At 47.4% G+C, this 22638-nt stretch overlaps 2 protein-coding genes across 2 annotated transcripts in view; one reads left to right on the forward strand and one right to left on the reverse strand.

The window, feature by feature from the left end:
- The window catches only part of LOC149470559 (uncharacterized), a 432748-nt gene that overhangs the window by 395217 nt on the left and 14893 nt on the right, over positions 1-22638 (forward strand). The gene's annotated exons all lie outside the window — the stretch shown is intronic.
- The window catches only part of LOC149470562 (uncharacterized), a 117005-nt gene continuing 100150 nt past the window's right edge, over positions 5784-22638 (reverse strand). The window contains exon 4 of the mRNA XM_089662258.1: positions 5784-6740. Within this exon, the coding sequence (XP_089518384.1) occupies positions 6206-6740 (535 nt within the window). The 3' untranslated portion in view covers positions 5784-6205. The remainder of the gene's footprint in view (positions 6741-22638) is intronic.

Here is a 22638-nt window from a genome sequence, read left to right on the forward strand (position 1 = left end):
GAGCTGGATGTGTAGGAGCGTGAGAAACTACTAGTGGAGGTTTTTGGGTCAGTGGGAGAGTGGAGTAATAGGAGGAGGTGGTGGGTGCCGTAGAGGAGTGAAGGAAGCAGTGAGGACACAATATACAATTGTTTGGGAGGGGCAGAGGGATATAGTGAATGGATTTTGGGAATGGAGGAGAGGAAAATGAGAAGGAGGAGTGGAAGAGGCATTTTGGGGAGGTGATGAGAGCAGTAGTAGGAAGATGATAGCAATGAGGGGGAGATGTACAAGTTTTGGGGTGGAGCAGAGGGGTAAAGAAATGAGATTTGGGAACAGAGGATAGTAATATGAAGAGGAGAAGAGGGGCGTATTATATAAAGGTACACGGAGTGGGACTCAGGCATGTAAGAGATGTTTCCCAGGGTGATTGCTTGCAGTCTGTCCAGCGTGCAGTAGAGTTTCTTGCTGTTGTTGTGTCTTCCTGCTGCTGAAGTTCTCCTGCTTTAGTTCCAACTGCTGTGTTTAACTGCATCGCACTCCATCAACACAGCACTCGCTCAATGCAGCACCCCCATCAGAGACTGTGCCCCCCATCAGAGATCTCCCCCCATGAGCTGATCTAAATTTATAGAGAGATACTCAAATGAGCATTCAACTCCACCCCAATTAGAAGCTGATAAGGATCACATGAATAGTGGGGGATGTTTCATTGGGAACAGGCTACAGTCATAAACCTGAGTGCAGCTGGAGGTGAGGAATGGTCAACATACACAAATATAAATACACCATTTGTTCTGAATTTAACAGGAGTCAATGCCTTTTTCTAGTTAAGAGCGGAGATAGGAGATAGATGCATTTACCCAGAGGAAAGCAGCAGGAGTCAATGCGTTCTCCTAGTTAAGAGCGGAGATAGGAGATAGATGCATTTACCCAGAGGAAAGCAGCAGGAGTCAATGCGTTCTCCTAGTTAAGAGCGGAGATAGGAGATAGATGCATTTACCCAGAGGAAAGCAGCAGGAGTCAATGCGTTTTTCTAGTTAAGAGCAAATAACAACAAAGGGCCAGAAGAGAACTAGGGAAATGAGGAAATAGAATTTGTTTCCCTAAAACTTGCTTAGCTTATGTATATATTGCTGACCATCAGATTTACAGTGCTATATTTTTTTTTACATAATTTGGACAACCCCTTTAAGGTTTTTTTTGGCATTTTATATCTTAAATGCACTTCTGTGAATTAATAGTAATTTGGACTTTAAATTTGGTTAAAAACCCATAATATTAAAAAAAACCCCAAAAATTATTATTTTTTTAATAAACTTGAAGACAATTTTGCATTTTGTGGCAAATCCTGACGTCTAGGAGTTTTTTCAATATTTTATTTGTTTTCAGCACACCAAAATACATGGAAATTAGATGAAAATAATCAAACAGCTTTTTAGTCGCAGACCTGAGTTATAAGTAAGACACACAACAAGTAAAGCCCAACTTCAGCTAACGCCTCTACAGCAGTTACAGCAACAGGTTCTCTATAAGGTCCAACCCCCCATATGAATGACAACTGACAGTTGTGAGCACCCCCAGCAGTGTTATAGGATTTGCCCCAACCCCTCCAACTGCCATTTTTACCAAAAGACTTGGATTTTCTACAGGAATTAGACAAAAAATATCTACTGGGAGGGAAAACAAAACATAAAACAATAGGAGACTCAGAAAAACAAAGCCTGCTCTGCTAATGACAGATTTCATTATTAATGTCATTATTGATGTTGCCCATAGTTACACTTTGGTGCCAACGTTGTAATATTTCCAGGGAGAAGAAGTTTTCTTTACAAACTTTCCACCAAAAAGAGATGTGTGCACTCAGAGTGATTATTGTGAACCCCAATCAGAGGAATGTCAGTCCCCCGGAAGAAGTGGTAGGAATATGACCGCACACTCAGCACGTTGTAAGTTCAGATCTCTGGCAGTTGTATTGTGTGATTAGTCTATGGAGAGGAGTAATAGCTGGAAAGAGAAAACATGGAACAAGGATTTCTGATCTTCACCTGATGGAATCCCATTTGGCAGAACCACATGGAACACAAGTGGCCAGCTGGGCTTACGTTTTACTGCTGAATACATCCCCTAAATCAGCAGTAACTCAGTATTGGAAGGCCTGCATCAGCTTGGGATGTTGTTTTCTCACTGAACAGAGACTTCTTTCTAGCTGGTGTCACAGACACAGACCTGCCTGAAAGGTTGTCACCCATGAGATGATATCCTACAACCTCACAAACACCCCCTTTCCTGTCTATGATCACAATCTCATCACCTTCACAGTCTCCTCATCTTCAAACACTTATCCCTCCAATCAGCAATCACCTGCAGAAACCTTCACAACTTGAACCCTTCTCCTTTCCACTCTGCAACTGACCACCTCTATGACAGAATCTCTCCCCTGTCCTGCCCTGACCTGGCCACTGCTGTCTACAACAGTTCACTTTCATCCACATTAGACTCACTTGCTCCTCTAACATGAAGCATCAGGCCCCGACCATTACGACCTTGGCAGACTGACAACACCAGAGATCTTAAACGACATAGTCGTGCGCTGGAGCGAATGTGGTGTAAAACCAAATCTCACCAAGCATTCACCCGATATAAATCTGCTTTCTTAACATACAATTCCTCCCTCCATGCTGCCAGACAAGCCAACTTTGTCACTCTCATCAATAGCTTGTCATCCAGTCCTCGTCGTCTCTTCTCTACTTCTAACTCTCAACTTTCTCCACCTCCACCCAGTACCTCACTCACTGCTCACGAGATTAAAAAATCATTTAAAAAACAAGATTGATGCAATTCGTAGGGGCATCTCCACTGCACAGACATCCATACTGTGTTGCCTTCACAGGCTAATTGAATTAAAGTTACTTATATGGGACATGTAGTGTACCACGGCCATCTAGTGGCAAACATGTATGGCAGTTCTCCTCTGGATATGTAAGCTCTCAGACAGGAAGTGACTCTTGGTTTATGAAGTTCGTCAGCCATTTTAGACTTCTATTAACTGTGGATGCAGTGTGCTTGCTTCTCTCCCAAGGGGCTTGAGACATCATCACCTGTAAGTGCCTTTCTGCTGTGTCATCTGTCATTTATGTTACACTAGTTATTCTATGTATACTGATATGCTGTCATTGTATTGTGTTTCAGTTTCACCTATAAAATAAAGTTGGATTCTTTGGTAGACAACACAAGCAGTGGGCTTCTGTTTGCTGGAGATTCTGACAAGGGTTTAGCTGTCCATTTAGAGCCACACATTGTCAGTGTTTTGAGAACGGAACACATACCACTTAGCATAACTTATACTAAACCTCCCTCCACACTTTACTCTTCTGACCTTCCTACTACCGAAGAGGTCACTAAGGTTTCCTCAGAAGCCCGTCTCACTACCTGCCCCCTGGATCCTGTCCCCTCACAACTACTACGGTCACCCTCTTCTTCCATCCTATGCTCCCTCACTCACATCTTCAATCTCTCCCTCTCTACTGGGCCCTTCCCCTCCCCTCTAAAGCATGCGCACATCACTCCCATACTTAAAAAGCTCTCGCTGGACACCACCAACCTGAACAACTTAAGACCCATCTCCCTGCTCTTGTTTACTTTTAAACTCTTAGAACGCTTAGTCTACAATCACCTGAGCTCCTAACTCACCAACAAAAACCTTTTTGACCCTTTACAGTCTGGCTTTTGCTCACTACACTCCACTGAAACTGCCCTACTAAAACCCACTAATAATATAACTGCTAAAACCAATGGCCACTACTCTGTACTCATTCCAACCAATGGCCGCTACTCCATACTAATCCCAACCAATGGCCACTACTCCGTACTCCTCCCAACCAATGGCCACTACTCCGTACTCATCCTAACCAATGGCCACTACTCCATACTAATCCCAACCAATGGCCACTACTCCGTACTAATCCCAACCAATGGCCACTACTCCATACTCATCCCAACCAATGGCCACTACTCCATACTCATCCCAACCAATGGCCACTACTCCGTACTAATCCCAACCAATGGCCACTACTCCATACTCATCCCAACCAATGGCCACTACTCCATACTCATCCCAACCAATGGCCACTACTCCATACTCATCCCAACCAATGGCCACTACTCCATACTCTTACTACTTGACCTCTCTGCAGCTTTTGATATGGTTGATATGGTCCTCCTCAAAAAACTCCACTCAGTTGGCCTCCAAGACTCTGCTCTCTCCTGGTTCTCCTACCTATTGCAGAGCTTGTTCATCGTTAACTATAACTCTGCCTCCTCCTCTCCACTCCCTTTTTCCATAGGGGTACCTCAAGGTTTCGTCCTTGGACCCCTACTCTTCTACATCTACACCTCCTCTCCCTTCTGCCATGGTTTTAAGTACCATCTCTATGCTGATGACACACACATCTATCTTTCTACTCCTCACCTCTTCAGTCTCCTCTCGCATTACTAACTTACTAAGCGACATATCGGAATGGATGTCCCTCCACTTCCTCAAACTCAATCTTTCCAAAACTGAGCTCTTAGTATTCCCCCCAGCCTGTGCCCCCTCCCCGACGTCTCCATCAAGATCAATAACACAATCATCAGTCCCTCCCCTCATGCCAGGGTACTAGGTGTAATCCTAGACTCCCATCTGTCCTTTCAGTCCCAAATCCAATCACTTTCCAAATCTTGTAGACTTCACCTCCACAATATCTCCAAGATACGGCCGTTCTTAACCTCGGAAACCACTAAGGAACTTATTTACTCCCTTGTTATATCCCTTCTTGACTATTGTAACTCCCTTCTCATTGGCCGACCTCATCGCAGGCTATCCCCGCTCCAGTCTATCATGAACGCTGCTGCCAGACTCATCCACCTTACTAACTATTGTGTATCAGCCACCCCTCTCTGCCAATCCCTCCACTCAGTAACCTCCACCCCTCTCTGCCAATCCCTCCACTGGCCCCCACTCAGTGTCCTCCACCCCTCTCTGCCAATCCCTCCACTGCCTTCCCATTGCCCAACGGATAAAATTCAAAAACATTAACAATAACATATAAAGCCATTTATAACTCTGCCCCAAATTACATCACCGATCTTGTCTCCAAATATCACCCAAAACGTACTCTCCGCTCCTCTCACAACCTCTTGCTCTCTAGCTCCCTTGTCTCCTCTCATGCTTGTCTCCAGAGCTCCCCCCATCCTCTGGAACTCTCTACCCAAATTTATCAGACTATTGCCTACTCTGCTCACTTTTAGGCGATCTCTGAAAACCTCTCTCTTCAGGGAAGCCTATCCTGCCCTCAGCTAATAATGGAATCTTCTACTCTTCCTACCAGTCCATCCCCCACAGTTACTACCTTTTGTACCACTAGCCCCTCCCTCCTAGAATGTAAGCTCCAAAGAGCAGGGCCCTCCTATCCCTCTTGTATTGTTGCTGTATTGTCTCCCGTTATATTGTAAACCGCTGAGCAAACTGTTGGCGCCATAAATCCTGTATAATAATATTAATGAGAGATGAAATGTGGAAAGGAGGCATTGATAATGGGAGAGGTGATGGAACATGTATTCGGAGGAGTGGACAAGGTGGGCTTAGCTGGAGACCTCAAGCCTGGCTGATGATGTATTACTAGTCGGAAGAACCTGTAATGGGCTCTCCCAATGAGGCTTCAGAGACTTGGTAAGACCCATCCTAGTCTCTGGTACTGAGGCAGTGCTGGTCATGTATTACCTCAGGATCCAGAAATGAAGAAAATGCTTGGAAACACAACTCAGTTGGTGAATCATGAAAATGCATTACATGTTCAGTCAAAGCTCCATAAAAAAGATAAAGATGAGAATCATGAGGGAAGCTGTTCAGTTATTGATGCTTATCTTAAAAACAATTGTCAAAAGGTAAAATATTCAAATCCCTTCTAGTTGTGTATTGATGGACATAAACACTAAACTCAGTTCATCCAATCATTACATTCCAGTTTGTTTAAGTTTGTTTCTTTAAAAGTAACATTTTATCTTTTCCCTTCTTCTCTAGCTTGTGGGATGACATTGGGGATGTGAAACAAACTTGTGACACCTGAAACTGCTTTAATATCCCTTTTCTTCCAAAATTTAATCTATGCAGAAATGTATGAATCCTCCGATGATCGATTAGACCGACATTAACTGTAAAAGTTTTGTCACATTGAGAGCATTAAAATTACTTCTCTCCAGTGTGAATCATCTGGTGTGTGATAAGACTTGACTTCTGTGTAAAAGCTTTATCACATTCAGAACACTGATATGGCTTCTCTCCAGTGTGAATCATCTGGTGTGTGATAAGATGTGACTTCATTGTAAAGGTTTTATCACATTCAGAACACTGATATGGCTTCTCTCCAGTGTGAATCCTCTGGTGTTTGATAAGATATGACTTATGTATAAAAGCTTTGCCACATTCAGAACACTGATGTGGCTTCTCTCCAGTGTGAATCCTCTGGTGTGGGATAAGATTTGACTTCTGAGTAAAAGCTTTATCACATTCAGAACACTGATATGGCTTCTCTCCAGTGTGACTTCTCTGGTGTGTGATAAGATTTGTCTTCACAGTAAAAGCTTTATCACATTCAGAACACTGATATGACTTCTCTCCAGTGTGAATCCTCTGGTGTGTGATAAGACATGACTTCTGTGTAAAAGCTTTATCACATTCAGAACACTGATATGACTTCTCTCCAGTGTGAATCCTCTGGTGTCTGAAAAAATTTGACTTCTTTATAAAAGCTTTATCACATTCAGAACACTGATATGACTTCTCTCCCTTGTGAACCTTCTGGTGTCTGATATATTTTCTCTCCATTGTAAAATCTCCAAATAAGAAGTAGTTTGAAATGACTCCTCTTATGTATACTTGTGTTGGACTTTATTGTAAAGCCATTGTCACTTCCAGAACATTGAAATTACTTTTCTCCTGCTGGATCAATGTGGAAGAGGATCCAAACCATGACTTTTAGAACACAGATATGACTTGTATCCCGTGTGAATCCTCCAGTGAGCTGCAATAAAGACTTTCAGTCAATTAAGACATTCATATGTCTTGTTTTCCATGTGACTCAGCCGTATTTATAAAGACCAACATGACCGAAAACTTGGTTCATCAATCTACCTGTACAAAAAAAAAAGAAAAAATCAGTCTCCAATGTAGTCACCATTCAGTAGGATACAAATGGCCTTTCTCCTTCTATGGAGCTAAAATTTTAAAAGCCTATGAAGAACTAACTAACTAACAAGGAGTATCCAGCCAGTTCTGCTAGAGAGACATACATTTCTTGGGGGAATAACAATGTTGATACGTTCGTTTTTTCACATGTTGATGTGGAGATCACCTGCTCAATTCACTGGTGTCTGCTGGGAGTTTGAGATGATAGCCAAGATCGGGATATTTTTTATGGTCAAGCAGCCTCACTATTGCTATATGACTTGTAATAGGAGGAGGTGTAAATAATTCCTCCTCTATTGACACCAAGAGGCACACCCGAGGAATATTGAACACCTACATTACAATACTGGTCATATCGTTCCACTTTTTGAATAATTTTGGACATCTCCAAAACGTGTATCAAATCCTCGACATCACCGCTACAATTGGGGTCATAAGGGGAAATCCCTCCTGTCCTAGCTGAACAATTGAGCTGGAGTCCTGAATGATCTATGCAAAATAAATGACTGAGTTTCTGTGAAGAGGACAGAGAGATGAGAGGTATGGAGGTCACAATCACCTCCCACCACTCTCTATTATTTTCTCTGTTTCCCATTTCTTTCTATAAGTCTTCGGCAAGAGTCAAAAGACTGGAATAAATATATGAGAGATCATGGCTTTCCCACTGGTGCCATCTGAAGCCCATTAACAAGTGTGAGAGTGATGTGAAATCTGTATCTGATGGAAGTAACAACCGATGGATGGGATCTAATGTGTCTACTAAATCCCACCTGGTAAGATGCTGAAGTTGGGCAGCTATAATATAAAGTCTAACATTTGGTATTGCTAGGCCTCCTTGGTCTTCACCATACTGTAGAGTAGTGAGTTTGATTCTAGCTGATGGCTTCTTCTAAATGAGCTCCCCAAACTGGAAGCCACTTACAGAAGTGGGAGCGGGTACCTGTCAATTTTGGTTACCCCCCCAAAAAGGTGCCAGTTGGGTCCTTAATCACTTGCCGACCAGGCACTTATACCCCCTTCCTTACCAGGCCAATTTTCAGCTTTCAGCGTTGCCACAGTAAATGACAATTGCGCGGTCATGCAACATTGTACTCGTGTGAAATTTTTATCATTTTTGTCACACAAATAGAGCTTTCTTTTGGTGGTCTTTACTCCCCGATGGCTGTTTTATTTTTAGCGCTATAAACAAAAAAATAGCAAAACATTTGAAAAAAAAAGTTCTTTGTTTCTATTATAAAATATTGCAAATTGAAGGTAATTTTTCTCCTTCACTGATGTGCGTTGAGGCTGCACTGATGGGCACTGATAGGCAGCACTGATGGGCACTGATAGGCAGCACTGATTACACGGATTAGAGACTAACCGTTTTTATATTTCACGTATGCACTTTGAAACGCCAACTTGGGACGTTTATCACATCTATACTCCACCATACGCCTCAGTGCGTGTATTTATTTATGTCACTATAATTGATATGGAGATCATAGTTGGTCACTTTTATATTATCCATTGTATCTACATACATTTCATTCATGATATTTATGATTTTACATTTTTTCATACCTTTAGCGCTGCATGTGTTTTATTTATTATTGATTAGAGGGTTTTGAGGTTCTTACCTTTCATGCCAGCTGCTCCATTTCTATGTTTATCCAGCGCTCATTTTATCTTGTTGGATGAGGCAGCACTGATGAGCTGGCACTGTTAGGCGGCACTGATAATGGGTACTGATAGTCACTGATAGGCAGCACTGCTGGGCACTGACTGGTGACACTGCTGGGCAAAGGTGGGTGGCACTGCTGGGCACTTGTGGGTGGAACTGGTGGGTGGCGCTGATGGGCACCGATCCTTAGGGCACTGATGATCCCTCCTCTGACAACTGCCGGCAGTACTTTCCTCATGCTCTGACAGGGTGAGGAAAGTGCAGTCTAGAACCGGCAATTGCATTTCTCGATGACCAGCGTGTCATAGAACACAACAATCATGGAGATCGCCAGGTGTGCGCCCCCAGGGGCATGCAGGAGAGCGCATTCTGGGAGGACGTCATATGACAGCCTCCCAGAACTGGCCTGCCGCAGTGCAGTCGTCATTTGGCTACCTGTGGTCGGCAACTAGTTGAAGCAGGACTTCCCCTTTTGGGTGGAGCTCTGCTTTAACATCAGCAAGAGATAACAGTGCTATAGTATCAAGGGAGGAGTGAATGTAGAGACTGGCACACGTTCTATACTCTATAATATCATTTCTGGTACTCTCACAGTGGGAGTATAGATTTAGTACTTCAACCTGTATGCAGATATCAGTGGCAGACGAGTGGGTGACCTGTCCGCCTCACTGAAAATTCAAACTGATAGTGTAGGTTCCCCAATTGGGAAAACCCCCATAAGGGATAAAGAGCTAATGAGAGGAAAGGTGAAAAGGAAGAGAGCAATGGAGAGATAAGAGCAAGAGTAGTGAAGAAAGGGGTACAGATAAGGGGGGAGGAGAGGAGGTCCCCAGGGGGGGAGGGTGTGTGCCTGTATAGAGCAGCAACTGAGTAGTGGGTTACCTAATGGACTCAGGACTACAAAGAGAGTAAGGTTTCATCAGAGTTTGAGGGTAGGAAATGGTCAACCCATGGCTGCCATAGTTGTTCATTTTCATGCACTCTGTCTAATAGGACGGCTTCTACTTTGACATGTATCGTGGCTCGAGTGGCACTATTCTTAGTTTCAGTGGTATTGAGGTGGGGGGATTTCCAGGCCTTCGCTATGGTTTGCTAAGCCATGGTGGTGACCTACAGGAGTAGTTTGAATTGCCAGTGTGTCACTTCTTGGGCCTTATGCAAGTAAAGGAATGGACGCTGGTCAACCGACCAAGTCCAGTGTTGAGGAATGGCCTCAGCTGCCATTCTAGCCATGCCCTCTGATGCATTTCACCACACCCACTTGGGCTTGGTCACACTGCATCCATCCCTTTACTTGTATTGGCTGACACTGGAATCGCTCTGACTCATGCTCCCCTCTTCTCACTTGCCGGTGGGGTGATCCCTTTCCTTCCATCCATAGCTTGGAGACACACCATAAGGTATACTTCTTGGGGCTTGTTATTAAATGAGGCAGTGGCCGGATGGATATATATACTGTAACTTCTTCATAAAGAACTGTAGGCATATGGAATATTTTGCACCAATACGTTTGAACAACCGGGCAGGTCCACCAAATGTGGATACCTGCTTCAGAGCAGCCACATAAACAAGTCAGGGATTAGGGATGGATTTAGTGATCCGGGCAGGGACCAGGTACCAGTACATGAGAGTGCTGTGGTTAGGCTCCATAGCAACTATATTTTGGGAGGAGGATTTTGCAGAAGACCATATGTCTGCCCAATCGCTTCCAAATGAAGATTTAAATCCCATTCCCACTTGGATGTATATGGTATGGAAGTGTAAGGTGGTGGAGCTGGTAACTGTGCATATAAGGTGGAAATCAAAAGTCTGGCATGGGGGGTCACATTTACATATGTGTCCAAACCTAGTCATGTCTGGGAGAGAGGTGTTCATGTGTAAGTGGGAGCAATACAAGTGTTTGATCTGAAGATATCTAAACATTTCAGATGTAGAGATTTTGTTGGAGTCACATAGGGTTTGGAAGGGTATAAAGGAGTCTGGTGTTGAACTAGACTAGCTCTAGGACAAGCATGAAAAGAAGATGGAGGCATCCATGCCGGATAAAAGCCTGGATGGAGGAGGTATGCCATGAGTGGGTTATGGGGTGACTGTAAGGTGTATCAGAACTTTAGACTGTCCCAGATAGATGGGTAGTGTTTAGTAATTGGGTGTTGGAGTGAGCGACGGTCTCTTGGGTGTAGCCATAGTAAATTTGCAACTCATGAGGGGTTACAATCTACTGATTCTATAGTGACCCATAGGAGGGGGTCACTTTTACTGCATGATATTTAGGGAGTTGAGCAAGATGTGCAGCTTGGAAATATTTAGCAAAGTTAGGAAGCCCCAGACCACTCTAAGTTTCGGTAAGATACGGATGGACTGGGGTAGATGCAGTTTAACAGTGCCCCATACATAAGTGGTGGCATGACACTGTAATATGCAGAGGAAACAGGAAGGTATATTGTGACGGAGGGTAGGCAGGACAGAACACGCAAGGCAGATGTCAAACACACAAAGCTTTATTATTACAAATGGCAGTCACTCAATGGGGGATTGCAAGGGGGTGGCAGTGCCCAGTATGGGAAATAGCAAGAAGAGGACCAAAAATAATTGTAGTCCAGCCACAGGGGCAAAGTTAAAATCTCTACAGCAGTTTGTAATCCAAACAGGGAGGAGGAGAGGGAGTACAAGAACAGTTCAGGGAAAACAGGGGGGCATTCACTCACAGATCAGACAGGGGTGCCCGGGTCCACAAGGGAGCAAGGCAGTATGACATCAAGTACTTGCCCTGAAACCGGAGTATGCGTGGCATAGTCCATGGTAATAATCCCCCCGAGTCCTAGATGCCTGCAGAAGGCAGCTGGTGTAGTTCTCCCCCTATCCTTGGGGCTTGCAGAGTGGCAGCTTGTGGAGGTCTCCCCCTTCTCTGGGGCTTGCGGTGGGCAGCTGGCATGATTCTCCCCCTTAGCTTTGGGGTGTGCAGTGCGGCAGCTCCCCTTATCCGTTGGGGGGGTGTAATGGCCACAAGAGTCCCGTCTCATCTGGGATCCCTCGGTGGCTTGGCAGTGAAATGGATGACCGGGATGAGCCTGTCATCGGTCTCTTAAACCGATGCAGGACGCTTCTTGGTCGTCCTGGCAATGGCAGGCGGGCCGTGGGCAGTGAGCCTCGTTGCTCGGCAAAGAGGCACGCCCCCCTGGACACGGAGCGCAGCCTTTGTCCGGTGGCATCCGCAAGAGCCGGAACTCCCTGTGCATGCAGTGCAGATGTTGGGACCGTGCGGCGTCATTCTGACACCGCGGTCCAGAACCTCTCCGCAGGAGGTTCGTACCTCTCCGCAGACAGGTGTGAACCTCACTATCTTTTCCCCTAATGCCTCGCAGGATGGGGAGAAGATAGTGGCGGAGGTGAGAGGAGCCACACCTCTTGTCCTGCGTGGTTCGGCTTCAAAAAGCCGCGGCAGGACGAGAGGCAGCAAGGGGGGAAGGTCATCCTGACGGGGGGAAACAACTACTGAAATGGGAGCTGAGCTTTATTAATTAAATTACAATGTGCTAAGGGAATTGGGGGAAACTGGCTAATGAAATTGGGACTGGAATGCACTTTATTTGAGGGGCTGAAATGTACTATATTTGGGAGGGAGATATAACAGATTTGGGCACCCTGGCAGCACCTATATTGTGACATTATACAGTTGCAAGAAAAAGTATGTGAACCCCTTGGGAATACTCTCTCCCCCTTGGGGAGTTTTGCATGAATTGGGCATAAAATGTGCTCTGAACGTCATCTAAATCACAACAATAGAAGAACACAGTCTGCTGAACATAATACTACACAAACATTAGATGTTGCCATGGTTTGATTGCACATAACATGTAAACATTCACAGTGCAGGGAGGAAAAAGTATGTGTACCTTTGGACTTAATAACTGGTTGACCCTCCTTTGGCAGCAATACCCTCAACCAAACGTTTCCTGTAGTTGCAGATCAGACCTGCACAATGATCTGGAGTCATTTTGGACCTTTTCCTACTCTCTGGGAATGTCCTCTTGTTATGGGCTGTACATTCCAGAACCTCCTCAAGACCTGGACCAAAAAGATTATCGCCAATAAAGGGTAAGGCACAAAGGTGCAGTTTGAATGCTGAGTTCCCTGCCCAGGTTTTTAACCAAAATGCCCTTTTAGCTGAATTCACTAGGGCAGAGGTTCAAGCCGCTAGCTTAACTGACTTGGCCGAGGCATCCACAAGGAAACCAACTGCTTTAAACAGCAAAGGAAATTATTTCAGGATTTGCTGCCTGGAGGTCCCTGCTGAGAGAAGTGACTGTGTAAGCCAGCATTCCAGATATCTGGTGACACAGGTAGCCGAGAAAGCTGGCCTAAAGCTGATGGAAGTGGAATCCCAGGCCCTGCGGAGTAAGACTTCATCCCTCTTATCCATAGGGTCTTTCAGAGCCCCCATATCTTCAAATGTTAAGTCTGTCCTTTTAGAGACTTTAGATAAGGGGGTGTCTAATTTCTGAACCTTGTTCCATTGCTGGGACCCGTTATCCTCAAATGGAAACCTCCTATTAAGATTACTTGACAAAAAGGGTTTCCTCTCAGGGCTTTCCCATTCCTGCTTAATGGTATCAACCAGGGAACTATGGACTGGAAAGACATTAGTCTTTCTAGCATACAAACCTTGATACATGAGGTCATGCTTAGATAGGCAAACGTCCTCCTCCTTGATCTCTAAGGTTTCGTAGATAGCTTTAAGGAGGTCGTCCACATCTTCCAGGGGCAATTTGTTCCTGGAACCTCTGGAGGAGCAAACATCACTGTCCTCCTCTTATGAGCCTGAATCTACCCGGGACCTAGGATCCTCCTCCGGGTCCTCCTCCCCTTTTAATGCATCTGCTACCTCCAAACCCACCGATTGGGTCCAAGGATCCAGTGGTGGCTGCATTTTTCCAATAGGGATCTAAAGGATTGAAATGTAGACAACATGTCATCCTTAATGCAGGTGAGCACTTTATGGCAGGCTGTAAATGACTTATCCTTAATTAGGCTAGCCACACAATTGCAGCATAAGGGTTTTTCCCAAGCTGAACCCAATTTAGCTGTACAAACTGCACACTTCTTCTTGGGGGTCTGACTCTGCACCTTGTCCTGGACTTTAACCTACAATAAGCAAGAAAAAAAACAGTACAGAAAATAATCAGCCCAGGGCCCCTCATACAAAACCACTGTGCTGGGGGAGCAAGAAAAGGAAGTGTGCCCACCAGGGTCAGCAAGAGGGATCAGAGTCCCCAAGCTTACCTTAGAGGCGCCAGTGCCTGAATGACCAGGATATGCCTGAGTACTGTCAGTGCCTTCCATCCATCCCTCTTGTGGTGGCGCCACAGGCTCTGCTGGGTCTGTACACCAGACTGGCTGCCTAACCAGATGCTAGTGCTGCTATGGAGACTGGAACCACGAGTCTCAGGCGCCCGTTGACGACATCACCGCAGCAGGAACTTCTGGTACCTGGACAGCACCCAGAAGTTGCAGCTACTCGCACGCCAGATTGGCAGTCACTCTGCCCCACTGTGCATCGGATGCTGGAGCCCCCCCCGCACGGGAAGGAGAATGACAGGCATCAAATGTCCTGGACCCCCCAGGACACACCCGATGGTCATCATCCACTGAGGCATGGAAAAATATCAGGAGCGCAGCCCCACTTCCCCTGAAGGGATCACATCGGGCAGGAGGAAGTAAGACAGACCAGGAGCCACCAGCAAGCTCTAGGGCCCAGGGCTTCGACAATCAGTTCCTTGATGACTGCACCCATCCTTGCAGAGGAAACACTAAAAACTCAGGAGGGAGGCCTGGTGGTCCGCCTTTTATAGTACTGTGCTTACGTGTTTCCTGTCCGAGAGGGAGGAGCTCTGTCTCAGGAAGGATGTCCTGGAGGACGTTTGGAGAAATGAACATTAGAATGACTGAGAGACAAAAGCCAGAAATAGATCAGTGGCTGCATGCACGCCTCATTGTTAGGCTGCAGGTAGAGAGGCAGAGATGAGGCAGGATTTATCATGAAATACAAATTAAAGTGTATTATTTTCAAAACAGCCAAGAATATTTCACAAGGTCTGAAAAGTATGTAAGTCATCGAGTTATTCCCCAATTTAAAAAGAAGAGCATAACTGCAGGTAGTAAATGTAAGAGAGAAGTTGCAGATGATACGATGGTGAGTAGTATGTACAGGAGAGGAGTGTGGGGGGTATGACAGTGATGGGTATGTACAGGAGAGGAGTATGGAGGTATGACAGTGATCGGTATGTACAGGAAAGGAGTACGGAGGTATGACAGTGATCGGTATGTACAGGAGAGGAGTGTGGAGGTAAGACAGTGATGGGTATGTACAGGAGAGGAGTACGGAGGTATGACAGTGATGGGTATGTACAGGAGAGGAGTACGGAGGTATGACAGTGATGGGTATGTACAGGAGAGGAGTACGGAGGTATGACAGTGATGGGTATGTACAGGAGAGGAGTACGGAGGTATGACAGTGATGGGTATGTACAGGAGAGGAGTACGGAGGTATGACAGTGATGGGTATGTACAGGAGAGGAGTACGGAGGTATGACAGTGATGGGTATGTACAGGAGAGGAGTACGGAGGTATGACAGTGATGGGTATGTACAGGAGAGGAGTGTGGGGGGTATGACAGTGATGGGTACGTACAGGAGAGGAGTACGGAGGTATGACAGTGATGGGTACGTACAGGAGAGGAGTACGGAGGTATGACAGTGATGGGTACGTACAGGAGAGGAGTACGGAGGTATGACAGTGATGGGTATGTACAGGAGAGGAGTACGGAGGTATGACAGTGATGGGTACGTACAGGAGAGGAGTACGGAGGTATGACAGTGATGGGTACGTACAGGAGAGGAGTACGGAGGTATGACAGTGATGGGTATGTACAGGAGAGGAGTACGGAGGTATGACAGTGATGGGTACGTACAGGAGAGGAGTATGGAGGTATGACAGTGATGGGTACGTACAGGAGAGGAGTACGGAGGTATGACAGTGATCGGTACGTACAGGAGAGGAGTACGGAGGTATGACAGTGATGGGTATGTACAGGAGAGGAGTACGGAGGTATGACAGTGATGGGTATGTACAGGAGAGGAGTACGGAGGTATGACAGTGATGGGTACGTACAGGAGAGGAGTACGGAGGTATGACAGTGATGGGTACGTACAGGAGAGGAGTACGGAGGTATGACAGTGATCGGTACGTACAGGAGAGGAGTACGGAGGTATGACAGTGATGGGTACGTACAGGAGAGGAGTACGGAGGTATGACAGTGATGGGTACGTACAGGAGAGGAGTACGGAGGTATGACAGTGATGGGTATGTACAGGAGAGGAGTACGGAGGTATGACAGTGATGGGTATGTACAGGAGAGGAGTACGGAGGTATGACAGTGATGGGTATGTACAGGAGAGGAGTACGGAGGTATGACAGTGATGGGTATGTACAGGAGAGGAGTACGGAGGTATGACAGTGATGGGTATGTACAAGAGAGGAGTACGGAGGTATGACAGTGATGGGTATGTACAGGAGAGGAGTACGGAGGTATGACAGTGATTGGTATGTACAGGAGAGGAGTACGGAGGTATGACAGTGATGGGTATGTACAGGAGAGGAGTACGGAGGTATGACAGTGATGGGTACGTACAGGAGAGGAGTACGGAGGTATGACAGTGATGGGTACGTACAGGAGAGGAGTACGGAGGTATGACAGTGATCGGTACGTACAGGAGAGGAGTACGGAGGTATGACAGTGATGGGTACGTACAGGAGAGGAGTACGGAGGTATGACAGTGATGGGTACGTACAGGAGAGGAGTACGGAGGTATGACAGTGATGGGTACGTACAGGAGAGGAGTACGGAGGTATGACAGTGATGGGTATGTACAGGAGAGGAGTACGGAGGTATGACAGTGATGGGTATGTACAGGAGAGGAGTACGGAGGTATGACAGTGATGGGTATGTACAGGAGAGGAGTACGGAGGTATGACAGTGATGGGTATGTACAAGAGAGGAGTACGGAGGTATGACAGTGATGGGTATGTACAGGAGAGGAGTACGGAGGTATGACAGTGATTGGTATGTACAGGAGAGGAGTACGGAGGTATGACAGTGATGGGTATGTACAAGAGAGGAGTACGGAGGTATGACAGTGATGGGTATGTACAGGAGAGGAGTACGGAGGTATGACCGTTTCCAGGGAGGAGTATCTCAGGAAGGGTCTATACTCCACCATAACTCTGGTTCTCGGAGTGTCAGGTCCCAGCGGGTTCTCCTGGTGTCTCTCCTGTTATTCTGTCTCGGACACATCAGAGGAACATGGTGGGAGATCGGCCTGAATGTCCTTCCTAGGAGGGAATACCGGAGCCATTCTGAGGCCCATTTAATGGCCGGCAATGAGGAGGAAACCAACACTGAGAAGTACATGCTGAGATATATACAGCACAGGGCAGCACAGTGGCTGAGTGGTTAGCACTTCCTCCTGGCAGTACTCGGGTTGTTGGTTCAAATCCCAACCATGGCACCACCTGCCTGGAGTTTGCATGTTCTCCCTGTGCCTTTGTGGGTTTTCTCCAAGTACTATAGTTTCCTCCCACACCACAAAGACATGCTGGGAGGTGAATTGTCTCCTATGTTGTCCCTAGTATGTGTATGTATGAATGTGAGTTAGGGCCCCTAGATTGTACGCTCCTCTGGGGCGGGGACTGATGGGAATGTACAATATAGATGTAAACTGACGGCGCTATATAAGTACCTGGAATAAATAATAATAATACACCCAGATCATCGATGACGAGGAGGAAGGTTCAGTCACAGATGATTGGTCCGTCTATAGCAGGGACAGGAGCCGGGACCAGGAATAGGAGATCCACCTGACTTACCCGTGTGCTCTGACATGGAGAAGATCCCATGCTGGCCCTATGGTGGCCGTGTGTTCAGGATGGAGACCGATTCTGTTGGACCTTCTTGAAGCTGATCTAAAATGGCTGAGAGGAAGAAAGTGTTCTCAGGACAGGAAGTGACACAGACAGGAAGTGACACCAGACAGGAAGTGACTGCAGACAGATTTATACAGAGGGTGCAGTATGGAGAGCAGACACTAGATGGTGCTGGTACAAAAAAAGCTGAATAGAATAAAACAAGAGGGAAAAAACCTGAAAAGCAAAAGATGATGGCGGCTCGTAATCTTCTAATTTAACAGCTTGACGTCATTGTCCCACTCTACATGTTACATCACATCACGTGACTTCCTCAGGAGTTGGCCATCGGACGTACAGCTGCCTATATATACCATTATAATCCTTAATAGACTAATCGGGCGCCATTATGTTGTAGCCTGTCTGTCCTTTATTTGGTGGCCATTTTCCCTTGGTCTAATTTCATTTATATCTCATTTATCACATTACAGTGCAGTGGATTAGATCTCCCTCCTAAATTTTCTTGTAGACCACCTGTACCTCCTTTGGTGGCAATTTTTTCCTGGTCTATTATCAATGAAACACAGTTATCCCATTACAGTGCAGTGGGTTAGATCTCCCTCCTCCATTTTGTTGTAGCCCGCCTGTCCCTCCTCCAGCGGCCATTTTCCCTTAGTCTGATATGGAAGCTGAGGATCTGCCCCCCTTGATGTATCTGCACATGTGCCAGTTTCAGGCATAAGGAGACGATCAGCGATCTCGCTCTGAGAAAGTGTTAACTCCTTTCATGCTGGATTGCAATTACAGGAGTCACATCCCTCGGATCACTGCTGCTGACGATCCTGATGTTACAGGAGTCACATCCCTCGGATCACTGCTGCTGACTATCCCGATATTACAGGAGTCACATCCCTCGGATCACTGCTGCTGACGATCCCGATGTTACAGGAGTCACATCCCTCGGATCACTGCTGCTGACGATCCCGATGTTACAGGAGTCACATCCCTCGGATCACTGCTGCTGACGATCCCGATGTTACAGGAGTCACATCCCTCGGATCACTGCTGCTGGCGATCCCGATGTTACAGGGTTCGCATCCCTCGGATCACTGCTGCTGACGATCCTGATATTACAGGAGTCACATCCCTCGGATCACTGCTGCTGACGATCCCGATGTTACAGGAGTCACATCCCTCGGATCACTGCTGCTGACGATCCCGATGTTACAGGAGTCACATCCCTCGGATCACTGCTGCTGGCGATCCCGATATTACAGGAGTCACATCCCTCGGATCACTGCTGCTGACAATCCCGATATTACAGGAGTCACGTCCCTCGGATCACTGCTGCTGACGAACCCGATATTACAGGAGTCACATCCCTCGGATCACTGCTGCTGACGATCCCGATATTACAGGAATCACATCCCTCGGATCACTGCTGCTGACGATCCCGATGTTACAGGAGTCACATCCCTCGGATCACTGCTGCTGACGATCCTGATATTACAGGAGTCACATCCCTCGGATCACTGCTGCTGACGATCCTGATATTACAGGAGTCACATCCCTCGGATCACTGCTGCTGACGATCCCGATATTACAGGAGTCACATCCCTCGGATCACTGCTGCTGACGATCCCGATATTACAGGAGTCACATCCCTCGGATCACTGCTGCTGACGATCCTGATGTCGCCAAGCTGCTTGGGGGGTGACATGGCAAGTACAGTCACATGTGGGGGGATCAGTGATATTGGGGGGCCATAACATGTTTTGGTGGTGCAGTTACATGTGGGTGCCAGTCACATGGGGGTGGGGATTTGCAGCAAGGGAGACTGAGCTTATTGCTAGGGGGGGATGTTTGCGTCAATGGGGGGCAGATCTTCACAGGGTACTGATCCTTGGGTGAGGGGGGGGGTAATTACAAGGGGTGCAGATCTTCATGGGGGACTGATCTGGCTGGGGGGGAATGACAAGGGGGGCAGATCTTCACGGGGGACAGATCTTGCTGGAGGGAGTGACAAGGGGGGCACATCTTCACGGGGGACTGATCTGGCTGGGGGGAATGACAAGGGGGCACATCTTCACGGGGGACTGATCTTGCTGGGGGGAAATGACAAGGGGGGCACATCTACACGGGGGACTGATCTTTCTGGGGGGGAATGACAAGGGGGGCACATGTACACAATATATAACCTTTGCACGCTACGCCATTCATATGGGTACATGGATGTCAGTGCAGTTGCAGTTCTGTCACTTGATGGTGTTACTTTGGTAGGGGTGCTGTTTATGGCAGAAGGGGCGGAAGTCTGTCAATAATTGTTTGTGGTAGTTTTGTTGTGGATGTCTGTGGTTGGTAGGTCGTGTTACAGCAATTTAAGGGTCACAATTGGCACCCCGATATTTCAGTGGCTACAATTTCACATTCTGCAGTATCATGAATTAAAGTGATACATTATTTCATGGCCTCTATGATTATCAGAGGATACATTGAATGGATACCTAATTCCATTAACCCCTCGCTTACCGGGCACTTCTACCCCCTTCCTGCCTACCGGGCACTTCTACCCCCTTCCTGCCTACAGGACGCTTCTACCCCCTTCCTGCCTACCGGGCGCTTCTACCCCCTTCCTGCCTACCAGGCGCTTCTACCCCCTTCCTGCCTACAGGGCGCTTCTACCCCCTTCCTAACTACCGGGCACTTCTACCCCCTTCCTGCCTACAGGGCACTTCTACCCCCTTCCTGCCTACAGGGCACTTCTACCCCCTTCCTGCCCACCGGGCACTTCTACCCCCTTCCTGCCTGCAGGGCACTTCTACCCCCTTCCCGCCTACAGGGCACTTCTACCCCCTTTTCGCCTACAGGGCACTTCTACCCCCTTCCCGCCTACAGGGCACTTCTACCCCCTTCCTGCCTACTGGGCACTTCTACCCCCTTCCCGCCTACCGGGTGCTTCTACCCCCTTCCTGCCTACAGGGCACTTTTACCCCCTTCCTGCCTACAGGACACTTCTACCCCCTTCCTGCCTACAGGACACTTCTACCCCCTTCCTGCCCACCGGGCACTTCTACTCCCTTCCTGCCTACAGGACACTTCTATCCCTTTCCTGCCCACCGGACACTTCTACCCCCCTCCTGCCCCCGACAATTTTCAGCTTCTACCCCCTTCCTGCCTACCGGGCACTTCTACCCCCTTCCTGCCTACAAGGCACTTCTACCCCCTTCCTGTCTACCAGACACTTCTACCCCCTCCCTGCCTACAGGACACTTCTACCCCCGTCCTGCCTACCAGGCACTTCTACCCCCTCCGTGCCTACAGGACACTTCTACCCCCTCCCTGCCCACTGGGCACTTCTACCCCCTCCCTGCCCACCGGGCACTTCTACCCCCTTCCTGCCTACAGGGCACTTCTACCCCCTCCCTGCCTACAGGGCACTTCTACCCCCTTCCTGCCTATAGGGCACTTCTACTCCCTTCCTGCCTACAGGGACACTTCTACCCCCTTCCTGCCTACAGGACACTTCTACCCCCTTCCTGCCTACAGGACACTTCTACCCCCTTCCTGCCTACAGGGCACTTCTACCCCTTCCTGCCTACAGGACACTTCTACCCCCTTCCTGCCTACAGGACACTTCTACCCCCTTCCTGCCTACAGGGCACTTCTACTCCCTTCCTGCCTACAGGGCACTTCTACTCCCTTCCTGCCTACAGGACACTTCTACCTCCTTCCTGCCTACAGGACACTTCTACTCCCTTCCTGCCTACAGGACACTTCTACCCCCTTCCTGCCTACAGGACACTTCTACCCCCTTCCTGCCTACAAGGCACTTCTACTCCCTTCCTGCCTTCAGGGCACTTCTACCCCTTCCTGCCCACAGGACACTTCTACCCCCTTCCTTCCTACAGGACACTTCTACCCCCTTCCTGCCCACCGGGCACTTCTACTCCCTTCCTGCCTACAGGGCACTTCTACCCCCTTCTTGCCTACAGGACACTTCTACCCCCTTCCTTCCTACAGGACACTTCTACCCCCTTCCTGCCTACAGGACACTTCTACCCCCTTCCTTCCTACAGGACACTTCTACCCCCTTCCTGCCCACCGGGCACTTCTACTCCCTTCCTGCCTACAGGACACTTCTACCCCCTTCTTGCCTACAGGGCACTTCTACACCCTTCCTGCCCCCGACAATTTTCAGCTTTATGCGCTGTCGCACTTTCAATTACAATTGGTTGTTCATGCAGAACTGTACCCATCTGAAGTTTTATCATTTTTTGTCCCAAATACAACCTTCTTTTCGTGGTATGTACTCTCCACTGTGTGTTTAACTGTTTGCTCTATAATCAATAATAGTTCCCCCGAAACATTTCTATGTTTCTATTAAAACATTGTGAAAACTGGTAATTTTTCTCCTTCACTGATGTGTGTTGATGATGCGGCACTGATAGGCATCACTTATGGGCAATGATAGGCGGCACTGATAGTCAGCACTGAAGGGCACTCATAGACAGCACTAATGAGATGGCGCGGATAGGCGGCACTGCTAGGCGGCATTGACTGGTGTCACTGACTGGGGCTACTGCTGGGCAAGGAGTGGCAGAACTACTGGGCTGCACTGATGAGCATTGGTGGGTGGCACTGATGGGCACAGGTTGGTGACAAAGGTGGGTGGCATTGTCTCATCAATGTTCATTTCATATAGTACTATGTTACCAGGGGAAAACTGACAACTCATGGGGCCCCTGGGCAATAGGGGACCATGGGGCCATTGTGTCCTTGGCCAAACTCCAAAATAGACTATGAAAAAGGT

Source organism: Staurois parvus, unplaced genomic scaffold (assembly GCF_062004578.1).
Source record: "Staurois parvus isolate SC_StPar_1 unplaced genomic scaffold, SC_StPar_1.0 ptg000038l, whole genome shotgun sequence".
NCBI lineage: Eukaryota > Metazoa > Chordata > Amphibia > Anura > Ranidae > Staurois > Staurois parvus.